This window comes from Penicillium paradoxum (genome assembly GCF_028828445.1).
Source record: "Penicillium paradoxum strain IBT 22861 chromosome Unknown utg000002l_segment0_segment0, whole genome shotgun sequence".
Lineage (NCBI taxonomy): Eukaryota > Fungi > Ascomycota > Eurotiomycetes > Eurotiales > Aspergillaceae > Penicillium > Penicillium paradoxum.
In genome coordinates this window covers 2,474,032-2,499,191 of record NW_026643180.1, presented here as the reverse complement: position 1 = coordinate 2,499,191, position 25,160 = coordinate 2,474,032, and the positions used below count along the sequence as shown (strand labels likewise).

Here is a 25,160-nt window from a genome sequence, read left to right as displayed (position 1 = left end):
AAAAGATATGTCGTCTTCGAAGGAGCATTAAGCATGAGTTCCTGTTCCGCTCCTGTTCCGGGCCCACTTTCCGTGTCCAACGCAGAAAATGCGCCGTCGGTCTCTCCGGAAGCGGATGTCCCTTTCCGTGTTCCGCCTGTTTGCCGAATAAGATATACAAGAGCTTGTCACTCCTTTTGTTCACCGGGTGCCGAGGGACCGTGAGATTCTAGAAGGCCTGCCCTGTACAGGCCCAGAAAAGACATCTTCAAATGAAGGACCTGATCTATCATCATATATTCCATAGAAATGTGTCTGAGTCCAAAATCATATCGGCGTGGTGTGGTTGGGCAATGGCGGAAATCTCAAAAACTCACCGATTACCTCCCAGCTACCCGGTATATAGTGATTGTGGTTGGGTGTCCTCGGAGCAAATCTCAGATCCCAGCTGGAACACCGTGTTAGGGGCACCGTAGGAATTGGAACGAAGAATCATTATGTCGATGGCAAAAACAAAGAGAATAAATCAAAAAATAAAAACATACAACAGTGAGGATTCGCTGGTGGTCACCCACCCAACTACTAACTCACCGGCGTGTGGCTTAAGTACGGCTGAGCGGACGGGAAGCCCTGTTTTCCACACCCTATGGTCGTATGTATTAGATGCTACACGGGCTTGGATCATATCATGACTGTACAGAAGAGATCACAGTGTGCAAGTCAGGCCCGGGTTCCAGCTCGGAAGGGTTCGGGATGTTCTCCGTAGGACCCAGGAGATTATCCGTGAATTCTGCCTCCTTCTTAGGTCCCGGGGGCTCAGAATTCATTGATTATCTCATCTTCTTCAACCAATCACACTACGAAAAAGCTACTTACACATACTGTACTGTCTATACATTTCTGCATCACCATAAAAAAACCTTATGTTTACCACTATATCTAGATACATACCTACTGTATAGATGATTTAAATAATTTAACATGTATTTCTCTACTACTATAAGTTACATTTAAGTCTAAATATCCATTATATAGCTTCAGAACATATACTTAACATGATATATATTTGCTCCTACCTGAAGTGGAACACCAGTGCTCCTCCCTCAACAACATGAACTGAGATTTTATTTGTTTACATTTTCCATGTTGACATCTTCTTCTTCCATCATTCTCCCTCACGTATTTTTCACATATGCGTAACATATGATCACCATGTCTCTGTCAATTAACCTCGGACATACCTGCAATTAAATCATATTATATAATTAATAAGTTCTGAGTCCTTCTTAGGTTCCACCCTTCTATAACAAATGCAAGACGGCAAAAAAAGGCTAGAAAGGCTAGGTCAATCAGAGCTAAGGAGAAAACTATGTCTTGCTGAGCTAGCCAGAGGGAGCAGGACGGGAGAAAAAGAGAGAGAGAGAGGAAGGAGGAAGAAGGAACTATTTATCTGATGGGCTCTGTCGGCCCGAGGCAGCAGGCCTCAACAAGAAGGAAAAAACAAACAAACAACAGTGTTCACTGGTGGACCGTGGTCATCCACTGACTTACTGGCGTGTGGCTTATACGCAGTCAGTAGTTCGGTGGGTGTCGCCCGGCCGAGAAACAGATGGGCGCCGCTTTACGGTCGCGTGACTCGGGGTGATAAAGCTGAGCGCACTATAAATAGTCTGAGAATCGGGATGAGGTTTATCTTTATCTTCGATTTGGCTCTCAAGTCAATCCCGCCTTGTCAACCTTGAAAGTGGCATACTGGCGACAAGGGGTTTACCTAGATTACGTTCTTCGTTTCCCCTTCGCAATGGATGTCAAGTAGAGTCTTTGAATCTCTAACAGTTTGTATCTTGTTTCTTTTTCTAGCTGTGGAGACAATCCTGCTCTATCCATCTGAAAGAAATATTGTTCTATTAACAGAGTTTGTTCGGCATTATTGATCCATTCACGGCTTTATTCCGAAGAAAGACAAAGTGTATACAATAAATAATGCCAATGAAGATGGGAAATAACAATGTAATCATCGCCTTGGCTTTGGTAAAGAGTCCTCGGACCTCCGGTATTTAATGATCCACAGAGCCCAGCTCAACCCTTGATAACCACCACCAACAACAAAAACAACAACCGAAAACAACTGTGAACTTGACGACTTAAACATTTTGAATACTAGGGTTCTATTCTCTTCCAATATGCCTCGCACAACTATGAGGCTCTACCTTGGTATGAGCGGATCCGTCGCGAATATACGAAGAATTTGGATGCCTCTATACCTTCATTTAGACACCGACGGTGTGGCAAACGCTCGTATGCGCCAGGAAACCCTCGATGTCATTCGCTCTGTCTATGAACCTATGTTAGTAGCTTGGCTCGCTGACCCAACCCACACCTGGAACAGGATGTTTGCGAGAGCAAATGGTGGCCATGACTTTGAACAAGCCATTCTCGCTAGGAGGGCCGAACTGCCACCATCAGTTCAATCGGCAGAGACTGATGATGTCCTAGGTGGAATCCTCTTTGATATTCTTAGATTCCACCGTTTCGTCGATCCTACCTGGCGGGTCCCTTTGCCTCCTCCTCCACCACCTCCACCACCTCCTCCTCCACCACCACCACCTCCCCCTCCCCCTCCCCCTCTGGGAGGCGCTCCTGCAGCTGACGATGACTCCGATGATTCCACATCTTCTGAATCTATAGATATTTATAGATCATCTGACTCTATGGATACTTCTAGCCCTTCCAACTCTATGTGCTATTCTACCTCTCCCGACTCCATGCTCAATTATCCCTCTTCTGACGCTATGGACGATTCTAGATCTTCCGACGCAGAGGTTAATTCTACCTCTTCCACCTCTTCTGAATCCATTGACATTTATAGATCATCTGACTCTATGGATACTTCTAGCTCTTCCAACTCTATGGGTCGTTCTACCTCTTCTGACGCTATGGACGATTCTAGATCTTCTGAAGCAGAAGTTAATTCTACCTCTTCCACCTCTTCTGAATCCATTGACATTTATAGATCATCTGACTCTATGGATACTTCTAGCTCTTCCAACTCTATGGGTCGTTCTACCTCTTCTGACGCTATGGACGATTCTAGATCTTCTGAAGCAGAAGTTAATTCTACCTCTTCCACCTCTTCTGAATCCATTGACATTTATAGATCATCTGACTCTATGGATACCTCTAGCTCCTCCAACTCTATGGATGTTTCTACCTCTTCCGACTCTGTAGATAACCATGGCTCTTCTGACCCTATGGATATTTATAGATCTTCTGACTCTATGGACGCTTCTAGCTCCTCCTCCCCCGAAGACGGTTCTAGCTCTTCTGAAGCGGAAGAGGATTCTAGCTCCCCCGAAGCAGAAGACACCGGTGCTGCTCCCCCTCCGCCACCACCACCTCCTCCGGCTGCCGAACTTGCAGCTGACCCCGACCCCGAGAATTTGGAATCCTCCGACTCTATCAGTGTTCCTAGCTTCTCTGTCACTTCTTCGTCTTCCTCCGAAGCAGAAGATAGATCAGGCCTAGATATGCTTGCACTGGCTGCACAAGTTGTTGCTGCTGCTCCTGTCCCTTTCCCAGCCCCAGCCCCAGCTCCCACTAAGAAGCCTGACCCTGCTACTAACCCCCTATTTATACTCGCAGAAGCTGCGGAACTGAGGCGAAAAAGACCACACGATTTTGATGACGACGCAGATTTTGACGAGCGGCCACCGCAGAAGCGTGCACGGTAATCTGACCACTGTTAGACCTTGATTTAAGTCGGATGTAATTTTTACTTTCCTCCGTTTCTGTTCTTATAGCCTGGCAAATATAGGGATCCATTATCCATTTTATAAAGTATGACGAAACTTCTTGTTACTTCTCAATATACTATATCCTGTAACATGTAGGTTCAGTTGATTCATCTACCCATGGGTCTCTCCAACTTACGTATTGGTGAGACAGTACACTGGGATGTACTAGGTATCTACATACAGGTGTTGCTCATCAGACCTCCTATTTTGGGGATCTGACGAGGGATCACAGAGAGTGGTGAGGTATATCACCCTCTGAAACTTAACAATAAGGAATACTTATTACTCACAGCTTGTAGAAATGCTGTAGCTTAGCTTCTTAGCTTGATCAGCAATTTTCATCATGAATTTCGATGTCCTTCTCAGTAGAGTCCGCCCAAAGCTATCCACCATTAGACCTCCGGGCCCAAAGCTCAACCAGCAGTGGGCTATGGGCTTAATCTTTGAAGCCCAACCCAGCCCATAGGGACCACCATCAGGTCGCCCCAGAATTCGCTGCCGATTCGCTTCCCCCGAGCTTCCAGGATAGCGCACAGAATTGCTTGATACTGCATCATATCGATACAACCCTCTAGCCTAGAAGGATACCAGAGCGCATATCCGGCACCATCCCCTTTTCAACAAGAGTTGCAATGGTTCCAAATCTCAGAATTGAATTCGAAAATTATAGCATGAAACTGTCTTGCACTTGGGTGCCTCGGTAACTTCACCGAAAATCATTGCTGTCTGCTCCATACATGCGGAGAAGCGAGGAAACAGAGTAGGTGCGATAAAAACGGGTGCTAATGAGATAATAGGTTTGGTGCCTTCAGGAGAGACCAGGTAGGAAGGTATATAGCGCTCAGGTGTCGATTTCCATTGGAATCGAATCTTTCAATATACCTGGAGTTGGGGCTGGCAAACGGATAGAATATCTGAATCACTATCATAAAGACCTTAATAAATATCTAGTCAAGGGAACTATGTCCAACCTTGGAAAGCAAGCAAACTGAAGCTTTTCATATCGTCGGCTGTGCTTGCGGGCTTGCAATTATTTTTTAGTAGTCTTTTTCGTAGTCATTTCAACAGATATCTTCTTCTATTCTTAAGATATATAGGGCATGGACCGGTTCAATTACATAAGGACTACGATGTATGATATAGTAATGCGCGGAGTCAAGAATAGTTCAAAGTCGAGCATATTCAACAGATTCGATTTCGATTGAAATCAACACTTGGAGCGCTATACACCTCGGCAGATCAGTTCAACTGCGTAACAGCTCAAAAACTTCCCTTCCGATTTCATCTATGATTTCATTAGGGTCAATCTGTCGTAGTCCACTGACGCGGGCAAGAGCTTCCACAGCAGACCGTGGCTAGGGATCAATGTGGAGATTCCCTTCATTTTACTAAGCCCCAGTAGATAAGTAGCAACATCGAGCACGCTAGATTGTTTAGAGTAAAAAAATTGCTAAGATGGAATAACACTGAAAATATCATTGCAAGGAAAAAGGACTTCATAGCTAACGTCTCCAAAAGTGCCAGGAGTAGGCCGAACAACCGGAGTCACAAAAACGATGCTACTACCAAAACAATTCCACTGGCTCACTTCAAATAAACAAGTCCTAACGATCATGAATAACCATTAGGTTGCCCTTGCCAGAGTGCCGTTTCAGGGGTTGTGGCAAAGATGGAGCGAGACAGATCGCCATTTGGGGGTATCAACATATTTAGTCTTGATTGAGACCTCCGTAGCCTTGACAGATTTGTCAAAGATATCGATCTTCTTATGGCCAATACTTGTTCCATTTGAAACAAGCTGGAATTCGCCATTACCACCTTCGATTTTCGCATGGACCTCGTAGGACCGAATCACTTGGCCGTTTGTTTGATCCTCCATCATCACAATGCGATCGATTTCAGTGGGCTTGCTAAGCTTGATATTATACTCGCCATTTTCGTTGGAATCGTGTGTCGCATCATCCGCAACAGTCTTGCCATAGCACGCGTTGATGAAATCGCCAAGTTCCTTGTAACGGGTTGCGTGTTCCTTGGGGATAGCTCCTGTTCGATCCGGGGCGAGATCCAGCTCGAGGATGCAGTTTCGGCCAACAGTCTTGTGGTAGACACCGATCATCTCGTCAAGAGATCTTAACGGTTGGTCAACACCGAAGAACCAACGATCCTCTGTCTGCAGGGTGGTATCGCATTCGGCAGGGCAGAAATACGGGCTCGTAGAGTCTCCGCCATCGTTTGTCAGGCCACTATAACAGTCAATATTTCTTTTCAACAGCACCTCACAGGGAATTTTGCCTTGCATACCTAGACCAGTTCTCCTCCGGGGCCTCTCCAGCTTCTGTTCCGATCCATCGAACTAGAATGAATGTAAGAAGGCTATTGTCTCCCGAGGCCATCCAGTCACAGAGTGCAACTTACTGGAATTGGCCGACACACACGTTCCATCCGTTCCGCAGCCACCGAAAATGACTGCTTGGGGCTGAGTCTCCTGCAAGAGACTCTCAATCTTGTCTTTCTGCGAGGCGCTGTAACCTCCATCAAACCAGATCTTCGGAGCGGGAAAAGATATAGTTAGCCATGTGAATCTGTAGTTGCTAATGTTCCATTCATACCTCAGTCAAGCTGCCATAGTTCTTCCACAGTTCGCTCAATTGGTCATAGACGATTTGGTCGTATGTACCGTCGGTAATGTTCACTTGGCCGGGAGCCCAAGCGTCAGGACGAACTCCCGAGTCCTGCACATTCAGGTAGTTATTCCACACAACACTGTAGTAGAATCCATGCCCGATATTGTGTTTCTTGGCCGAGTCCACAAAACTCTGGACGACGTTCTGGCCATGGACTGGTGATTGGCCGATCGTATAATTGTATGGGACAGTCTCGTTTTCCCGGTCTGGGAAAGTCACTTCACTCGGCCACATCGCAAACCCGCAGTTGTGTTTGGCGACAAGCGTGGCGTATTTTGCGCCCAGCGCAGCGGCTGAGTCCATCCATCCATCAGTGTCGATGTTGCTCGGGTTGAACAGGTCGATGTCAGGAACAAGGTCGGGGACCTTATTGCAGCCGTCGATGTCGAGGTAGGTTGCTATCTCATAATGAATGAGAACTCCAATCTCCTTATCTTGGAAAGCCAATTGCTCTTTCGTTGGAAGCGCAATCTTCGAGCCGTCAATTGGAGAAGTGCGAAACTTGGGCTGGTAGGAACCAGCCAACGCGCCTGTTGCGGCGCCTAGGCCAAATAATACATTGTTAGGGAATCTCATGGTTCCACGAGGTGATCAGGGATTGTTTGAAACCAAGAGTGGAAAACGTGATTGATCCAGAGTCCAATGTTTTATCATGAACATGGCACTATTGCTCACATTATATGTGCATTTCTTCGTGATGTAACATACGAAAGGTGCTCCTACGGTAGGATGAAGAACAACCGGCTGAGCGGAGAAGAAACTATTCCAGGAGATCGACATCAGGCACGTCATTTGCATGAATACTATAGTTGCACTCTTCGGGCATGCCCCGATGCCCTTAAAGGAGAGGCATCTCTACTCGCTAATGGGTAAATAGATCTCATTCGTTCTCGATTGCATGGCGAACCTTCCGATCCGTATTCGTCGTTGATCTTCAAGGAGATTATCCCGAGAGGAGCAGGATCTCTCTTTTAATATATTTTCATCGTTAGGAGTCAATCACCTCTCTATCCAATGATGCGGGGTCAATATAGACAAGTTGTAACGTCACACTGGCCCCCTACATATGGTTGTATGAACCATGCTACTTCCCAAATTAATCGGAATCAACATCGAAGTGAGAGCAGTCTACATGATCGGAGATGGCCCGGTTTGCCCAATTGCAATAGCTTGATATGGTTTTACCCAAACGCTACCTGGGGCATTGCTCAACGCCCCCAAGTCTATACACTCCAACCTTCTTCGTCGCGCGAAGCAACTGAAAGCAAAGAGACTAATAAAATCCGAGAGAGCAAGTTCAAGGTATTGATCACCTACAACATAGCTGAAAATAGCCGGAGTAGAAAGTGAGAGGGAGCCGAGAGATCAAAACAGAGGTTTGTTCGACCCAAGGCACCAAGGCCACAATACATCATGTGACAGAAAATACACCCGCAAGTCCATATCACCTGATCCGCAAAAGAGACTCCAACTGAGCCATTACTCGGCTGAGGACAAATTTTGGCTGGCATATTTCGCGAGTTGATTTGAGGCCATTTCACTTGGGATAAGTGAAGGACCCCTTCATTACCGAGACCAAAACATGATCCAATGATCAAAGTCCTCATCATCCAGTTTATCAATGCTTCCAACGCGATCTTCAAGAGGGACGATGCTGTTAAAAATCTCAAGAGCCGTGTCCATTTCCTTTTCGGCTTCTTCTTCTTGTTCCATTTTCCTCAGGACGTTCCCTTTCTTATAGTGAGCCCGGGCGGCTTCTGGTTTGTGGTATGGGTCAAGTTTGAAGATTTTGAGAGCTTGGTCCAGCAACGCCCTTTACGAATGATAAGTCAGTGGCTATATTGACGGACTCAAAATGGTGAAACTTACAGCGCTGTGGGATCATCTCCTGTGCGAGCAAAATGGTCCGATGCTTTTACACATCCATCACCAGTTCGGTGGTGGAAGTTGCCAACAGAACGCTTGTAATGCTCCAGACATTTGACGTGGAATTTAAAGCTGTCGTCAAGTCGACCCTGTGCAGCCAGGACATTCCCCCAGCCCATATACAATTTCCCGTTCCTATAGAATTAGTATTGCAACATAGAAGCATCTTTTCTTCAACTTACACAAACGAAGAATAGTCATCCTGACCAAGCTCTCTGTGACGATCCCTCAATGCAGCTTTGAAGATCTCCAGAGCCTCATCGTACCGACCAAGATAACCATATACAAATCCCACATTGATTTGTGCCATACTCGTTTCCTGCGCTGAGGGGTGTTTCAGGTTCTGTAGAATCGTGGCTGATCTCTCGAATTGAACCAGACCGTCCTCTTCGTTCCAGTTCATCAAATAGGCGCAACCGAGCTCATTCACCGCGGCACCAAAGAACGAATCAGCCTTCTTAGCATCATCGTCAAGTAATGAATCTAGCTGCTCGACGCATTTGGCAAAATCAGGCAAAGGATATTCACGGTCGTTGGTATGTAACCCGAGTTCTCCTCGGCAGTAGAGGAAGAAGATATCCATCATTTGTAGCTCGAAATTTGGCTCGTTCTGGTGAATTGAGCCTCTCAAGAAACCGTAGAATATTAGCATGGTTGGCGAGGCGCTGAATCGGGAATCGACTATGCTAAACCTGGTCTATGTGTCAGTTCCGTTCATCATACACCAAGCGTGTCGTTTACATACATTAAAACATCCAGGGCGAAGTTCATCCGCTTGATCGAAACGGCAAGATTAGCAGTGGTGGGGTCAAAGCGATCACGATACTTGAACAATGACAGAATATGGGCCCAGAGCTCAGAATTCCGTTGCCAGTCAGTTTGTACATTCCCGAAGCCTTTGAAGACTCGCGGCCATCGTGCACCGATCATATCCAACACTCGTGAGTATACTTCAGTGAATGTTGCATCATCCATCTGGGTTCTCACTGTGTCCTGTATCAGTCGGTGGATACGCAAGGTCTTCTTGCCCCGGTTCCTGTATATCAGTGACCTCGAAAGTAGCTCAGCACGAGCCTTTGAGTATTCCAACGAGGTTTGAGGATAGCGATTCCAATCCTTGCAAGCCGGATTATTTTCGAGGAGTGTTTCAGGGATGCTATCGGGATCAAGAAATGATATGGCTTCGAGTAATGCTCTGCCGTCTTTCAGATCATCTAATGCCCAAACAGTACCAAGCGTCTGGTTGTACCGACGAAGAGAAGCTGATTGTCCTTCTGAAATCCCAAGCATTTCTCTTCGTTCTGTTTCCTCGGAATACAGTGCGAGAAATTCGTTAAATCCAAGGTCTCGAGCTAGTATGACGCCAGACATTTGTGCAATGGCAAGGGGGTATCTACCCAAGGCTTGAACCACCTCAGGAGCCTTTTTGGTATCATCTTCATCGCTCTCTCGATGAGTGAGTCGAAGGAGTAGGGCTACCCCCTCTTCTTCCAATAGCTCGGGAACAATAGTTCCGGTATTTCTCAGATAGATGGAGCTTTTGATCAATGGATCACGACAAGTGACTAGTACCGAGCCAGCAGCGTCTTTCGGCCAAAAATCCTCCAGTGTATCAGCGCGATCCACATTGTCAAACACAATGAGCCAAGATGCTCTTTCTGGTTTGACATGGTCCATGTGCTCATATGACCGAAGAGGGTTGGCGAGCCATGCCAAGAGCTTTTCTCGGATTGCTGGGAGATCTTTGCCATCGGCGTTAGAAATAATCCCAAGCTTGAGAGCGATCTCTCGAAAGCTATTGAAGAGCTTGGTCTCCTCATCCGCTGCAACCCAGAAAACGGCATCAAAGTCCTTCTCATACCTGTGGACAAATTCATTGGCAATCGAAGTTTTCCCCATTCCTCCTGGCCCACAGAGAGAATAAACATTCAACGGGGCGATGATCTCACTAAGAGAACTATTGGATCCATCTTCGATCTCCTGCACAGAGGCTAGAAGTTCTTGCCGAATGCTTGCTAGTGTATCCTCTCGTCCGGAAAAAACAGGATCTCGAGGTAATGGAATGTACTTGCAAGGCAAGATAGGATCTCGCTGATCAGTATTGAAATCCGTAAAATCCTTCAAGGCGGAAAGAGCTTCAGGATTGATCTTATCACTGCCTGCTGTAGCGTCCTTCGTCCATGATCCACGGTTGGTGGAAGAGGCATGTTCTGATGGTGTCAAAATGGACCGACCAGCACCTCGAAGAAGATCCTGGCCTTCAGGGAAATCAGTAAATAAATATTTGTGCGTTAATATATGAGTTCTCAACTGACCTGATAGGGATTCAGTTATCACCCCTAAGATATTCTCTTCGTCGCTACTTTGGTCTCTGACAGTGGATGCATCAAAGACCGAAGGTCTATTGGCTAGTTTATTGTAAGCACACGTCCAGCATGTCGCAGGAGGGGGTACTCACTTCGTGGAGAATCCTTCGCGATAGCTCTCCTTGTGTCATCTAGTGCTAGATGAAGAAAACCAACAATCTTGTCAAGAGTTGCGCTCCCGGCGGACATCATGCAAAGATCCCGATGATTAGAATTATCCTCTATCACAGTCTCTTGATTATGGCCAATAGTTGCCGAATTCGTGTCAACGAACTGTTCTTTGTTAGCCTCGTACTCATGGAATGAGCGATAGTCAGCAAGGAGACCCACTATATGCTTCTTTCCAATCAACTGCTTGCTCATTCCTTTCTTCTCGCTCATGGTCAGCACTGGCTTTTTGTCTCCAGCTAAGATGAGTTGGAAGCTTTCACAGTCCACAGCCAAGCTTTGAACACACTGCGGATCGAGGAGATTATTCCTCCCCTTGGTGAATTTTTGAAGAATGTTTTCTACCCCAGTCCAATCTTCCAGGTCGCGAGAGCAAGAATGCGGGCAACCCATAAATACGAATCCTGCGATCCTGCGTATCACATTCCGGAAAGTTCTAGGACTTTGCTTTGCTAGACAGATGGCCTAGATAGTTGGATGGTTTAGCCAGAATATCGCAAACAGATCACGTAGCCAGAGGCATACCCTTTTCACAACCAAGCCACCTAAGCTATGAGCGACCATCACGATTGGAGCTCGTATCACCTAGAGCAGTTAGACTTGCCCTGCTTCCTGGGGGACAGCCATACGGTCTCATCTTCAACGAGACGACGCAACTCAGTCAAAAGAGAAGTGCCTTCTTGTTCAATATCCCGTTCGAAGAGAACGCCATTTATCGCTAGTCGATTTGGGAAAGACAGAAGACCGATGTCAGGCGCACTTTGAGCATCCAGTGTGCCCAGCCATAGCTCGCCTTTCGAGTTCGTCCAATGCTCTGGAGGAGTTGTTCCGACTCCACCTACTGCGAGTAGACTGCGACAATCAGTTATTGTTGCTTTTGTTTGTTTTTGGGTGCGAAATCGACCTACAGAGTCCCAACTTTCGGACCGACTCGAATCTGTTGCAACCCCCCTGTCTGGGTAGCTCTGGCACTGGACGTTGGTTCGGCCATAGTGGCCGGTGAAAGAGCTATCCTCAGAAGGCCGATATCTTGAGTTAAGATACAATGTTCATTGTCATTGCGAAGGAAGAGCCTCAAAAGGTGAACGAGACGAGATCCCCGCTCGAGCTTCTCCAGATTGGTCATCTAGAGCCCTCCTCCAATGACCACGCGACACGGGGATACCGAGAGACAGGGATCATACGAGATACGAGACACTCGGAAAGGAGCGGACTCTCGCTCTCCAGATATGTGTTCATCCAAAGAAATGGTTTCCAAAGTAGAATACATTATATATCAAGGTCCAGATCGCTTTCAAGCCAGGTACGGTGGTTCCCGATACGCAATACGCAAGACTCGCAAGACTCTCCTGATCGTTTCCGCATCCAACGCAAAAATGCCCATAGTGACAAGCATCAGCGGCAAAGAGGCAGCAAAAAAGATCCATAGAGGAATAGTACCACTCCCCAGCTCCTTAAAATTCATACCAAAGAACCCAGCCGTGAACGTGAATGGCAGATACACAAAAGCAACAATTGTGAGTTTTGTAATTGACTTCGCCTGTTGAATGGCACGCTCAGACTCTGCGAGCATGCTGTTGTTACTAATGACAGTCATTTCTTGAGTGCACCTTTCCTGGAGCGACTGTGCCTGCGAGTGCAGATCTTCGAATAGAGCATGCGCTTCAGCCACGGCGTAATCGGTTACACCTCTCTGGTCAGTCGATATGATAATAGAGGGCCGACGACCGTTTTGGAGGATGTTGTTCTGGTTATTTGTCAACTGCAGCATATGCGATATGTTGCTCAGTTGGTCTTGCAGGATATCCCGAAAGTAGAGCAGATTAGCCAATGTTGGATTCTCATTCCCAAGAGACAGGCGATTCGTTTCAGTCGTGATTTTTTCTTTCATAACATTAAGAAGCTGCTTTTGAGAGAATGCAGCTAGTCTGAATAGATCGGACAAGATATGGAAACGGTCGGATTTTGCGAGCGACCAATCCAGACCACGCCCATAGTCTTCTGGAAAGACGGCGAGACTTTGGGTATTCCTCCCTTTCTTTGGCTCAGCGGTGCCATTGTTTATACTGCGAGACTTCAAGGCACATTTCGGTCTGTACTGAAAGATTGGGAGGAGGGTGATAGGCAATGATTCCACCCCAGTCGTGAGCCAGGGAAATCGTGGTCCCTGGGCGAGGTCATGCCCTGCATCCGTGCAGGCAATAGCTGTAGTTGTCAGTCAAATTATATCCCAAAATTATGCTGGAGATCATACCCATCCATGTTTTTCCCACATCGAATATCGAGATCACGATCTCTTGTTCGATAAGGCAATGCCGTTCATCCAGTACGTGGAAATTCCGCACAATCGAGTCTCCTGGTTTCAAAGCCCAATTTCCCTTTATCTCAGCCTGGTACCTCTGGAACTCGTTGGCTGCCTTTCGGCGCAAGGCGTCTATCTCCCGCTGGGACGATCGATATAGACGATTCTTAGATCCGATGGTAAAGAATTTGAAGCGGAATATGTTGCTCATCGTAGAAGGAGCGGAATCAAAATAATAATCGCTCCCTGGTCCGGCGCGATATCTGAGAAACCAGCGAAATAGCTCAGGGTCGACGTAACAAAAGGCGCCAATCTTGGAAAGCCAACTCGGCGAAGGATGGCCTCGTAGAAACAGTATTTGCGGATGTGATATCTCGATTTTACTTCTCAGGGCCTCTATACACGAGTCTGGATCCGTGAATCCCTCAAGCTGTCTCTGGTTGGTATTTGTTTCCGAGATCGAGTGCCTTTCTGACAGAGACTGCCTGTCTGACGAAGCTTGCTGACCAGACTGGCCAGGGCTGATAAGCCAAGCAAAATCACTGGACGGTGGACAGTTTGCAGTGTTTGGTAGAATGTTTGGCTTCAGCTCCAGGAACTGTGTTAGGGTATCATAGATGTCCCCAGGGTATAACGTCTCGGCACTGGATTGCTGAGAATGGTGAGCGATAGCTTTGATGTATTCCTCGGGTGTGCCTAGTCCGTGATCAGAATCATCTCGTCGTCGTGGCTATCAAGATCAAGAACTTACATTTGGGTGTGTATGATACTGGTTTGGTTTCTGGTATGGTAGGAGTGGTGCTGCCGTTGCTTTTGGATCGCAGAGGACGCTGTGGACTTCTGGACGCCATTATTGTTCAGTTCATCTGTGGTCGCCCAGAACTCTTGATCGACAGTGAATCGCAGTTTGTAGTCAATGATAATGGCATATGGGACCCTTTTCAGGTTTTATTCGAGCCATGAGCGAGCTGCCTTATATGAGACTAAGGTTGGAGACTGATTTACCTCGACATTTCGACTGTGTCATTGAGGCGCAGACAAAAAGCCCAGGCGGCAAGATTTTATTTTGTTTTTGCGTGCACCCGGGCGTTGAAGCTGATCGAAAAGGAAGTTGGCCTTGAGCTAGTTCTTCACAGCCACACTATCGCCCTGTCCACATATGGGAACCGTGCGTCTCAACACTCATCCCGCACTCTTTTCCCCCCTTCTTTTTCCCTCTTTCTTTTGTTTGTGTTAATATGTAATTTAATAGAAGTCATGGTCAAATCCAGAGTCCCTTCCACACCTAATTGCTGAAGGGCAGTGTACAATTGTTTTATCTTACAGTTAACACCCAACGCTAGCCTCGTAACAAAGGAACATGTGACATGGAGAGAGGAGCCCAGTTGGTTGGCAAGTCGGTTCTCGACTTTGATTCATTTTATTACATTATAAGATCTCTTAATGATCTGACTGTAGAAGGATACCACATACCGTAGAAGGTAACAAGAAGCAGAGTATAACCATGAGTTGTCCTCAACCCGTCTATCCATGCACAATCACGTAGTGGTAATGTTGTAATAAATTAGATATACACCTGCATCTAGGGAAGTAGGGGAAATTCAAGCCCCAAATAACACGAGCATTCAACTAGACTTGATATTGCCCGAGACCTGTGTCAGAGCCTACTGAGAGAGACCTCAAAATGCGCCATGAAGATGTTGATTGAAGAAGAAGACTAAACTAGGAAGCTATGGATTGAGGGAGACGCCTGACAACCTGTCCTAGCATTGTGAAAGTTGTAAGTGTGTCTAGATGGGAGTCTCCAAGGCTTTCCCTGCGGGCCTTGAAGTTTGTTTGGAATATTCCTTCGGCCTCGATGTATCCTCACTGGCGAAAGAGTGCTACTCCTAGCCAATATTGAGAGTTCATCGTGAATCGATGGTTTGGTATAAGCGTCTTCTTGCGATCCTCAAGGACCCGTCGAAATACTGCTTCGGCTCTGGCATACTTGTGTTGGCGTATGGAGGTCATGCCTAGCCAATGTAGCGAGTTAAGCGTGAATTCATGGGCTGGTCCCAGAGTTTGTTCGCGACCCTCAAAGGCTTGTCGACATGCTCCTTCAGCTTTGGCAAAATTTCCTTGACGGACGAGAATCACTCCAAGCCAATGAACCGAGTGGAGAGTGTCTTCGTGAGTTAGTCCAAGCACTTTCTCACGACTCGTAAAGGCCTGTCGGAACACAGGCTCCGCTTTGGAAACCTTTTTTTGGTGTGCTAGAGCGATGCCTATCCAATGTAACGAGTTGAGCGTTCTTTCGTGGATTGGTCCAAGAGCTCGTTCGCGACCTTCGAACGCCCGTTGAAATACTTTTTCGGCTTCGGCGTACTTCTCTCGGCGAATAAGAGCCTCTCCTAACCAATGCAGCGACTTTAACGTGTTCTCGTGGGCTGATCCAAGAACTTGCTCGCAAGTGTGGAAGGTCTGTCGGAACACTGCTTCCGCTTCGGTACATTTTTTCCATAATGAAGAGATTTGCCTATTTCCAAGAGACACTCGATTGTTTCTGGGTGGCTTGGCCCAAAGCTGTCTCTGCGTTCCTCATAAACCTGTTTGAACCCCGCTTCAGCCTGCTTATATCTTCCTTCATCGAAGAGGAGCTTTCCTTCCTCGTAGGCAGATTTTGAACCCCTCCGGAACGTCCGCCTGTAAGCAATCAGAAAGTTGCGTGACTGGAAGGCGAGACGATGGACAAAATCGGAGTGAAACTCCACTCGAAACTTCGTATCGGCTACTAAATCCGTGGTATTGGACTGCATGATAACGGTTTCTGTATTTTGTTATTCAGCAGTTAACGGATCGTCCCTCAGGGGTTGACATAAAAGAAAGGTGCGAGGATCGTGACTGAAGTTGAGCTGCCTAATGAAGCCCGCCCCCAGCCTCATTGGCAGAGGGAATCATGTCTTGTCGTGTGCGACAAGGCTCATCAGCACCAATCTGAGACAGGCATCGGCTTATGCACTGCGGTGGATCTCCCCTCTGATTGTAACTAGCTGGGCCAAATCGAGATATACGAATCGGGGGGCAGTTCTCGTGGCATTTTTGCGTTTTCGGCTCATCGGTGGTCCTGTGTTAGCCTGAAGAAGACTCGGATCTGTTTCTCACCGGTGATATGAGATAATTCGCTGGTGAGATTCAACAGCTTTACCCTTTACTGGCTCGGAATATGTACCTTGTCAATGCGCTTGACTCATGACAAGTGAAGAGATTGTCGAAACAGGCTCAAACTGTATCGAGATTCTAACAAAAGATCACACTAAGACACGTCGTTCTAATACATATTTCCACAATATAGTGATGGTATGGTGTTATGGAGAAGTAGAGAGAAGTAGGATTCCTATCTCACAATGTAGCTATGTAGCTACTGGTCACAAGCGTGTAAAGTCCCGTGACACCTGCTTACTCGAACATCCCATGAGATACGGAGTATGGTGTCTTAGGTAGCTCTTGTTGTACTTTGTATGTCCTCTTATCTCATTTCTTGGCCAAAGAAAACATCCCTCCAAACCAACCATAGGCTCGATTAAGCCTACGGCCATACAGACGTGCAACCCTAAAGGGTAATTTCCCGCGGGGATGAGGTTCATGGAACTGGATGTTTCTTTCAACATCCAAGTTGGTCGGCTGGAACTGCCAGACAGACCCGTAGAGCTTCATGGCTTTAAAGCCGACCGAGGCCATTGCATGCAGGAAGTCATTCCATGGAACTTCACCTGGCGTAGATGTCATAGTGGGGTTGAAAAAAATGGTCTTGAAGACCTTTAGTGCACGCCCATCAACAGAAAACGTAGGTTGCTGATCAGTAGGATTGGACCGCAGGAGCCTTTCGGCTTCTGTGATGGGGACAGCAGACGCTTGGGGTGTCCCACGGGTCTTGACTTTCGTTTTGGGCTGTGCAACATCGAGTTTCTTTGTCGGGATGTCGGTATAGAACCGAGAAAGAGGTTCATAGATAGAGTAAAGATCGACTTCAGCTTCTTTGCCCCGTGCAGGTGCTGCAGGCGCGGGCTTTGTCGGCTCGACCCACTCTCGAGTACGCTGCAAGGTACGCGGCTGGGACAGGACATTTCGCACAGCTGTGCCACTCAAATCACCCGCTTTTGCGACCATAACTTGGTCAACAGCGGCCCAAAAATCATCCAAATGTCTTTCGGCGCTGCGAAGTGCCGCCACATTCTCAATAGTGCGGCGCTTTTCGACAGGATAGGCGAATTTTCCACCTGTAGGGTTACCGAGATTAACGACTCGATTTGGCATGCTCGTCTCATGAAGCACGGCCAAAATCCGGGCCCATCCCTGGGTTCGCTCCGCATAGTCTTGCTTGAGTTGATCATCACGGTCAAGAAGGTCATTCTCAAATGATTGGGCCCATGGGTGATAAAGATTCAACTGGTTTAAACACTGAGAGATGATAGAAAGGTCACCAATCACCGCATTGGTAAATGAGGAGAGCAATTCTCGAGCTTGCAGCTCCGATTGAAGTAGTCGTTCTAGCTCGTCCACGACGCCAGACATACTAACGAGGAACAAGAGCTGACCATCCTCCCAGAGAGTGGAAAGCAGCCACATCAATTGTTTCTCTATGTTGTTCAGTTTAAGGCCGGGCTTTGAAACAGTAACGATCTTTGGCGTATGAGAATTTGGTGGTGGCTCACGAACAAACATTCTTCGCAAAGGTGGTGAGGCGGGAGCTCCAAGTTTGAGTTGTAGCAACGGTCCTTTAGCTCCTTGGTTGAGGTAATGACGGAATCTAAGCAAGGCGTCTAGATACTCCTGGGGTAGATCTCTCTCGGGCGATATATCGCTAGCATATTTCCTTTGCAAGGAGACCAATTTCTTAGCTTGACTGCTGAGTTCAGAGAACAACTCTAGCTCAAGGTACGCATCCGCCACAACAGAGCCAACAACACGCGCCCACAGAACCTCAGACCGACCATGACTGAATACTGGATGATCATTACCATCAAGGTCCTTCATATTCTCCTGGCGATGGTCTTTGGCCTCGAGGACAGCCTTAGAAAAATATTGGGGATCCTCCCGCAGAGCCCACAGATGATCTTCTGCAGCAGATGCCCGTGCTGCAAGCAGCGACTCAACAAGACCGAGATCAAGTTTTTCTGGGACACGATATGGGGCTTCTGCAGCCATTACACCCAGAGACTTGAAACCGCTTATCTCGCTTTCGGGCTTGAGATCTGGTTCTGGCAAGATAGGGTAAGAGTCGCTGATCAAGCTGGTTTTTGGAATGTCGTGAAGCAGCTGGGTGCAGCATTCAAGAAGGAAGCTCAAAAGTCGCTCCTGTACTTCCAAGATCACTAAGCCCTCCCCGGGAATGAATTGTTTCTGTTTGACCATCCAGTCGAAAACATCTGGGTGGTCACTCCAGGCCACGAGCGTACCATACTCCGTGGTATTTTCAGTCACACCGTTCAGAATCATGATATGCTTGTTCAGAAAGATGGGCACAATTGCATGGGTAACCAAGCCCATATGCATGGCAGCGATGTCGGCTGCAGCAAAGTGTGAAGGATGGTGGCGACCTCTTGCATTGAGCAACAGCGGGAGTGTCTTGGTGTTCAAGAGATCCTCTTGATTTATGTACGGCCACATGAAGGAATCTCGATATTTAGTACCCCGGCCACGGGCAGATGCGCTCTCATTCCGGAAAGCTTCGAAGTCGGGGCGATGCATTGCCGGCATGTTCGGCCAAGCATTGAGCAGGATCTTTAATCTCTGCTGTCGGGTCTTTTTGGACCAGCGCTTCCGAATGGAAGCCTCATGACGCTCTAGGATATCACACAAAGTCTGATAGACGGTGGAAATATTGCGTGATCTTGCCGCGGCCTCTTGACGAACGTCTGCCGGTGACTTCAACTTCGGCATGGGGAGTGCACCGGGTCCACCAGCACCAAGAGCCTTGAAGAAGGATGCAGGGTCATTCCAGTCGATATTGGCCATATCAAGATTGAGATCGTCGAGTGCTGCTGCATCGGGGCCGAAGGGGTCAAATCGATGATCCGGTCTGAGCTCCATATTTGCCTTGGTGATGAGACAGAGTAGACGATTGAGTAGATAGAGTAGATGAGTGCACAGATATGACCCCTCACGAGTCAGGAAATTGGGGCTTACCCGACTGCGGGATAGTCATGGCAGTCAACCTTGGAACGTCAGGACTTACATTGTCATAATCTGGAAATCACCCCGTATACAATGAGCCCAAACAATTTCTACTCCCTACTGTGTCACCGGGGTATATTTGGAGTTCCATCTCTTGGGTTAATTAAATACCCTAATGTTCATTGGACTTGCTGATAGACGTTTAAGCAAGAAATAACGATGCATAAGAAGCAGAGAATCCAAAAAAAGAAAATACAAAAAAAGAATGAGGGCCCGAAGCGCGATTCGAACACGCGGCCTCTCCGAGATTGAGCTGTGACCCAAACGGAGAATCATACCACTAGACCATCCGGGCGTGATGATGGAATGTGGGGAACGACATGTTGTCATAGATCGAGGATAACAAAGAGAAAGAAGATTACTCCTGAGCTTCATGCGGGGTAAGTAAATATTGAAATATTCCAAGGTTCAACATGCAACTTAATAAAACTTGAAAAATAGTGCTTCTCCTATAACCATACAATCCCCTCCCACCTGGATTATCTCATCCAATGCCCGGATGGTCTAGTGGTATGATTCTCCGTTTGGGTCACAGCTCAATCTCGGAGAGGCCGCGTGTTCGAATCGCGCTTCGGGCCCTCATTCTTTTTGGTCTTTTCTTATTTTTTGGTTCCGGACCTAATATCACGGCCCCATGCAGAACTAACTATATGCAGCAGTGAATCAAAGCTCTCGATGAGAACGCATGGGCTCTTTAAAGGCGATCATATTGATCAGTGTTCTGGGCTGTTGGCAGGAAAGAACAACTCCCCCCGTTTCTTTCATATCATCCAAGAGGTGATGTAATATTGTCTACAGAGCTTTGTCGAATCATTTCTTCCCTGTCTTTTATGGCCAACATCCATTGCCATATTTCCACCATAAGCAGAATGAATCTCTGTCTCCGGAGGTCTCTTCTTAGTCTCTTCTCGTCAATGTTGTTCTTGTTCCAGATGGACGTTGATAGTTGGCGATCGGGCACTTGTCGGGGGTCATACTCGAGAGGACCAGTCTTTCCTTCAACTGCTTCAGGCCTTCTACCATGGACCGATAATTGAATCCAGGGTCCTATGCCTCTTCATAGCCTTGTTTCCCTCAACTTTCACGTCGAGCGGGCTGATAATCTGCTTTAGAGACCGACCGGTCCACCAAGCAGCTGGATACCCGTTTGGCTTTCTGCGAATGTATCTCCACCACAAGGGGCCGTGCTTGGGTTGGGAGATACCTCACATATGCTTCAGCTTTTTGCTTCAATCAAATCAAGCTCGGGGGGTTTGGGGTTGGCTGGAAATGGCGAGTACAGAACAGCTTCGACAGGTTGCAAAGGAATGTCAGTTGTAAACAGCAGCGAAGGAGCTTGTTGTGGATAATAATAGCCTAGGGATTGTATAGAAGTTATATAGAAGGCCATAAATGCCCTTTATCGAAAAGCAGGAGATGTAAGAAACATATATTGAGGCAGCTTTATATTATATAAAGCAGCTGGATGCGGTAGTGAAACTGCTTTGCAGAAAGAGGGAAACTAGACTTCCAGAAGGACCTCTTGTACCCGAGGTGGATTTGTTGGTATGAAATCTGGAACATTCTGAGATTGTTGATCATACCATAATGAGACAACTAGCAAGATACGAAGTTAGAATGTCCAATGGAATATTATCGATGAGTCGTGACCGCGAAAAGGTCTAACACTGGGAATCAAAGCATCAAGCTGCATGATCTAGATTAGATCCCTAAGCTTCTCCGCTATGGCAGGCTACTATGACAGGCATAAGATTCTCTGTCTCTCATTTTCATCTCTCGTTTATAACATATGTGAGCTCCAAAGCTTGGAAGTCTTCCTATTTCCTGAGTGATCCTCGAATGGGGTCTAGTTTGAGGTTTCAATAGTGTGTAGCGATGAGATATATCTACGGCTAATCACAACATCTTCTGTAATACAGCCTTCTTAGGTATATGCTCAAGCCACCATCTGCATTATTTTACCTCCTGCTCTTTCTATCTGTGTAGACAGAAAAAACCGAAACAAAGTACCTAGGTTGTACACCAAGAACCAAGACGCTTCAAGACCGCCGCACTCCACCGCCGTGGCAGAACCAAGATCGCGCCAAACCTCTTTAGGTCAAGCGCCCCTATGATGCCAAACATCCAAACAATCCACGTTGAATTGCCAGGTCAGTCCTACAGACATCCCGCAATCATAGTCCTCTCTACTATCCAGGCTCAATCAAGGTATGGGGACACTCTTGCCCTATTTGAACAAGGCATCCCACGCCGAGATTCGCCACCAATCGTGCCCTATCTCCCCGCATTGCTTGCGCATACCCCGTCCACGGGTGCTATCTTGAACATGATTTCAGCCCAATGCAGACTATACGCGTTCAGGCCAGAGTTATTCCACGTGCGGTGCTAATACAACCTTTTATATAGAAATCTCAACCCGTTTCAAACCTTATATATCCAACTCATTCACAATGGCTGTCGAAGGCGCCTCCACATCGGTATGTTGATGGCCAGTAACACCGCAGCAGCACCATATCGCAATTACGTACTGCACTGAGGACGTTAATATTATGAACCATACTAATGGCTCTCTAGCCCATTCCTATTGAGGAACTCACCAAGATCACCACCGAGGTATGTCCCCTCCAGAATTGCCCCGTGGGATACAACCCCACGCTAACTTGCCCATCCAGGCTTGCAACGATGCCTTGAAGGACACAAAAGGCTACGATCATGAGAACGTCGGCACCTGGAACTCCCAGATCATCGTAAGTGCCACCATACCCCAGCGACTAGCGACCAACGGCCGCCCCGAATGCGAATGGCAAGCTCGATGCTAATAATCCTCTGCACAGAACACCGTCCTCAAGGCCTTGATCACTGCCACTACTCCCACCGAAGCCTCCAAGCCCCCTCCCTACCGTTTCACCGTGAACAGCACAATTGTGCAGCAGGGCGTGATTGACGAGTCTGTTGCCGCAGACGGTGCCCTCAGCAATGCCGGCAAGCGCGGTATGCACTCTGCCTCCGGTGCATTCTGGGATGTGAACCGTGACGGCATGTGGACTTACAAGTATACTGGTGCTGAGGAACGGGGATTGGACATTGTTGTGTGTGTGACATGGTTTGCCGTCGTATAAGGACGGATCTGACTGTTAATTGTCTCGTTCTGTGCTGTGAATGTGTTAATGCATGGAATAAAAGTCCATGGGCGGAGGTCATGCTTTTCTTTGGGAGGGTTCTATTTCACTCTCCATTGATATGTCTCACAGGCTTCATTTTTCTTATTCTTATATGTACTTGAACATTTGTGTTTAGTTTTCTGGGTATCTCCAGATCTGTTCTTTTTTCTTTTTCCTGTGATTTGATTCGAGTTAAGCCTGGGCATGGTGTTGTGTCTTCTTGAGTTTATGGATACTTATCTAAGTTGTTCGAGAAATTGGATGGCCTTGTAAAAGTAAGTTGGATGGGCATATTCCAACACAGGAGAAATGGTTCTCATATTTCATATGATCATACTATATAGACCGATGCAGTATCCTCTATATAGCTAAATAGGGACTAGCCAAAAAAAAATGGGAAAGAAGAAGCGACCTGCGAGATGGTAGATAACTTCCGAAATCCATCCATTGACCAAAACAGAATACGCCATGTAACTAAAGAGATTATGAAGGTGCCTGTCAATACTTGCGCCGTGCCATGTGTAGATTACCTAGGATAAAGCCAACGCCGATAGAGACCCATGAGCCCATGAAAGCAAAACGCCAGTCAGTACAGACAATCCAAACCTGCGTCCTGTCTCTAACGGGGCTCCGAGTAGTCGTTCAAAGCAACACAGACCGCACCGCGGTGATGGCCGCTATACTGGCGAATGATATTGCCAGTACTAAGCTCCCACAGACGAGCGTAGTGATCGCTGGAGACAGTCACAAGATATGCAGAATCTGCAGAGAACGCGCAGTCCCAGACCCAGCGTTGGTGATTGGCGAGAGTGGTCTCTAAAAACAATGTGTGGTTGACCGGATCCATAGGAGGTCCGTCGGGGGATGAGGTAAATGTTTGTTGCGGTGTCTCCTGGCGAGGAGGATTGTCAGTGATGCGGAGGAGGTCACGGTCCTGCGCGGGTGTGTCGAAAATTCGGAGCAGATCCCGGGACTTAGGGGGAGCCTCTATGGGGGCTACCGGAGGCTCGACCGGAGCTTCAACTGGGGGGTTCAAGGCTTCCTTCTCCTTCCATTGCTTGAGTGCCGCCTTGGCAGGTGGGAACTCGGCATCCAGATTCCAAACTTTGGCAGTATGATCTGCGGAGCAGGTTGCAAGATGCTTGACATCGGGAGAAAGGAGAACACGGGTAAGGTAGTCCTTATGAGCTTGGAAGGTACAAACGGGAATTATACGAGTCGTTTCATCGGTCTGGACCATGCGCCATAGATAGACGTTGCCCTGTCGAGAGATTAGTAAAGAGACATACATTTCTGTGGGAAATGAACAGCACACACCTTCTTGTTTCCAGCACAGAGTAATGATCCATCGCTTGCGACACTGACGCTGAGAACCGCCGTGTCCTCCTCCGGAATCAATTGGTGAGTACAGACACTCTCGCCCAAGTCCCAGACACGGACCATCCCAGCATGGTCACCACTGATAAGCTCGCCTTGATTGGGATGAATAACCACATCATTGACCGGAGCCCGATGAGCGTAGTTACGCTGCAAACTACCCGTACGAGTATCCCAGACCTTGACAGTTCCATCCTCGGAGCTTGTGACCATCCATTTCCCCTCACAATGGAATGCCACGCCGGTGATGTTGTTCGTGTGACCTTCAAAAGTGATCACGGGATTCGGGTTGGTCGACTTGATATCAAACAGCTTAACAGTGTTGTGGCCAGCGGCAGCCAAGAATCTCTTATCCGGGGTGATGCAAAGGCGGTTGACCTGGGAATCTGGGTGCTGGATTGTTCGCGAACAGATACCCGAGAGCGCTTCCCAAAAGCTAATGGAGGGAAAGGTCAGCACAAGTTTTGATCAATCGATACTCTGCATGTGCTGGGTAAATATAGTAGGCGACCTTTTAAGCCTCAACTTACCGAATGGTATGGTCATACCCCGCTAAAACATGCAACCCAAGTAATTAGCTCAATGTCTAGAAAGAATGCGGGGAGATTCTCATGATGGATTGGCGTACCAGTACATAAAATGACGCTCATATTTGATATTGCGTGGGCAAAAGGAGTGTAATGAGAGAAATAACCAGTCTTTGTGATGTCCTCGTCTTGGGAACTACTAAAGTTCCTAGAGAAGTTATGGGAGCTGGCAGGGCGATGCGGCCCAGACCGAGCGTCGGATGGAGTCCCCTTTTCTGCCATGACAAACACGTGACTGTTATGTACACGTGAGCAGAGCGGTGTATATGTAGATAAGCTCAGGGCGGTGGGGAGATAAGATGGTGATCGACAGGAACGAGAAGGCGGTCAGGCTTCATGAGCAAAAGACATGGAGTTCTTAAGCTCTACAGCCTTGGAGACAAATGGGGAAGAAACAAAATACTTGATCCTGATTGTTGTGCTAATTATCATGTTTTTTTTATTCTCGTGATCTTTGTGAATTCTTTCACATGCTACAGAATATTGCAATTTGGCTATTGTGAGTCGTGAATTAGATTTGGCGGTACGTTGCGCGGTGAGTCGCAAGCTGGGGAATGACGTATGATTGGCCGGCAGAAACGGGTAAACTGATTGGCAAAA

The 25,160-nt window shown here is 47.3% G+C and overlaps 8 protein-coding genes across 8 annotated transcripts; 2 read left to right on the top strand and 6 right to left on the bottom strand.

Annotated features, from left to right (window-relative positions):
• Positions 1–2,162: 2,162 nt before the first annotated feature.
• On the top strand, positions 2,163–3,710 carry N7457_000927 (uncharacterized protein; the record flags this gene model as incomplete). The annotated part of the gene is made up of 1 exon (XM_057171973.1): positions 2,163–3,710. One exon carries the CDS (start codon positions 2,163–2,165, stop codon positions 3,708–3,710), a length of 1,548 nt encoding a protein of 515 aa, XP_057035876.1.
• A 1,714-nt stretch (positions 3,711–5,424) lies between these two features.
• On the bottom strand, positions 5,425–7,033 carry N7457_000926 (Glycoside hydrolase family 29; the record flags this gene model as incomplete). Its single annotated transcript, XM_057171972.1, has 4 exons — positions 5,425–6,016; positions 6,075–6,126; positions 6,189–6,318; positions 6,383–7,033. The coding sequence occupies 4 exons, from the start codon at positions 7,031–7,033 to the stop codon at positions 5,425–5,427; spliced, it is 1,425 nt and encodes a 474-aa protein (XP_057035875.1).
• A 990-nt stretch (positions 7,034–8,023) lies between these two features.
• N7457_000925 (uncharacterized protein) lies at positions 8,024–11,908 on the bottom strand (the record flags this gene model as incomplete). Its single annotated transcript, XM_057171971.1, has 9 exons — positions 8,024–8,270; positions 8,327–8,518; positions 8,566–9,075; positions 9,129–10,641; positions 10,699–10,791; positions 10,842–11,382; positions 11,443–11,502; positions 11,547–11,769; positions 11,826–11,908. 9 exons carry the CDS (start codon positions 11,906–11,908, stop codon positions 8,024–8,026), a joined length of 3,462 nt encoding a protein of 1,153 aa, XP_057035874.1.
• Positions 11,909–12,211: 303 nt separating this feature from the next.
• Positions 12,212–14,070, bottom strand: N7457_000924 (uncharacterized protein; the record flags this gene model as incomplete). Its single annotated transcript, XM_057171970.1, has 3 exons — positions 12,212–13,122; positions 13,172–13,915; positions 13,971–14,070. The coding sequence occupies 3 exons, from the start codon at positions 14,068–14,070 to the stop codon at positions 12,212–12,214; spliced, it is 1,755 nt and encodes a 584-aa protein (XP_057035873.1).
• A 1,015-nt stretch (positions 14,071–15,085) lies between these two features.
• On the bottom strand, positions 15,086–16,017 carry N7457_000923 (uncharacterized protein; the record flags this gene model as incomplete). Its single annotated transcript, XM_057171969.1, is given in 2 exon segments — positions 15,086–15,737; positions 15,755–16,017. The coding sequence occupies 2 exon segments, from the start codon at positions 16,015–16,017 to the stop codon at positions 15,086–15,088; spliced, it is 915 nt and encodes a 304-aa protein (XP_057035872.1).
• A 715-nt stretch (positions 16,018–16,732) lies between these two features.
• N7457_000922 (uncharacterized protein) lies at positions 16,733–19,291 on the bottom strand (the record flags this gene model as incomplete). The annotated part of the gene is made up of 1 exon (XM_057171968.1): positions 16,733–19,291. The coding sequence occupies one exon, from the start codon at positions 19,289–19,291 to the stop codon at positions 16,733–16,735; it is 2,559 nt and encodes an 852-aa protein (XP_057035871.1).
• Positions 19,292–21,885: 2,594 nt separating this feature from the next.
• N7457_000921 (dynein light chain Tctex-type family protein) lies at positions 21,886–22,554 on the top strand (the record flags this gene model as incomplete). Its single annotated transcript, XM_057171967.1, has 4 exons — positions 21,886–21,912; positions 22,010–22,048; positions 22,108–22,182; positions 22,270–22,554. 4 exons carry the CDS (start codon positions 21,886–21,888, stop codon positions 22,552–22,554), a joined length of 426 nt encoding a protein of 141 aa, XP_057035870.1.
• Positions 22,555–23,215: 661 nt separating this feature from the next.
• N7457_000920 (WD40 repeat domain-containing protein) lies at positions 23,216–24,782 on the bottom strand (the record flags this gene model as incomplete). Its single annotated transcript, XM_057171966.1, has 4 exons — positions 23,216–23,857; positions 23,914–24,409; positions 24,504–24,525; positions 24,602–24,782. 4 exons carry the CDS (start codon positions 24,780–24,782, stop codon positions 23,216–23,218), a joined length of 1,341 nt encoding a protein of 446 aa, XP_057035869.1.
• Positions 24,783–25,160: the final 378 nt, after the last annotated feature.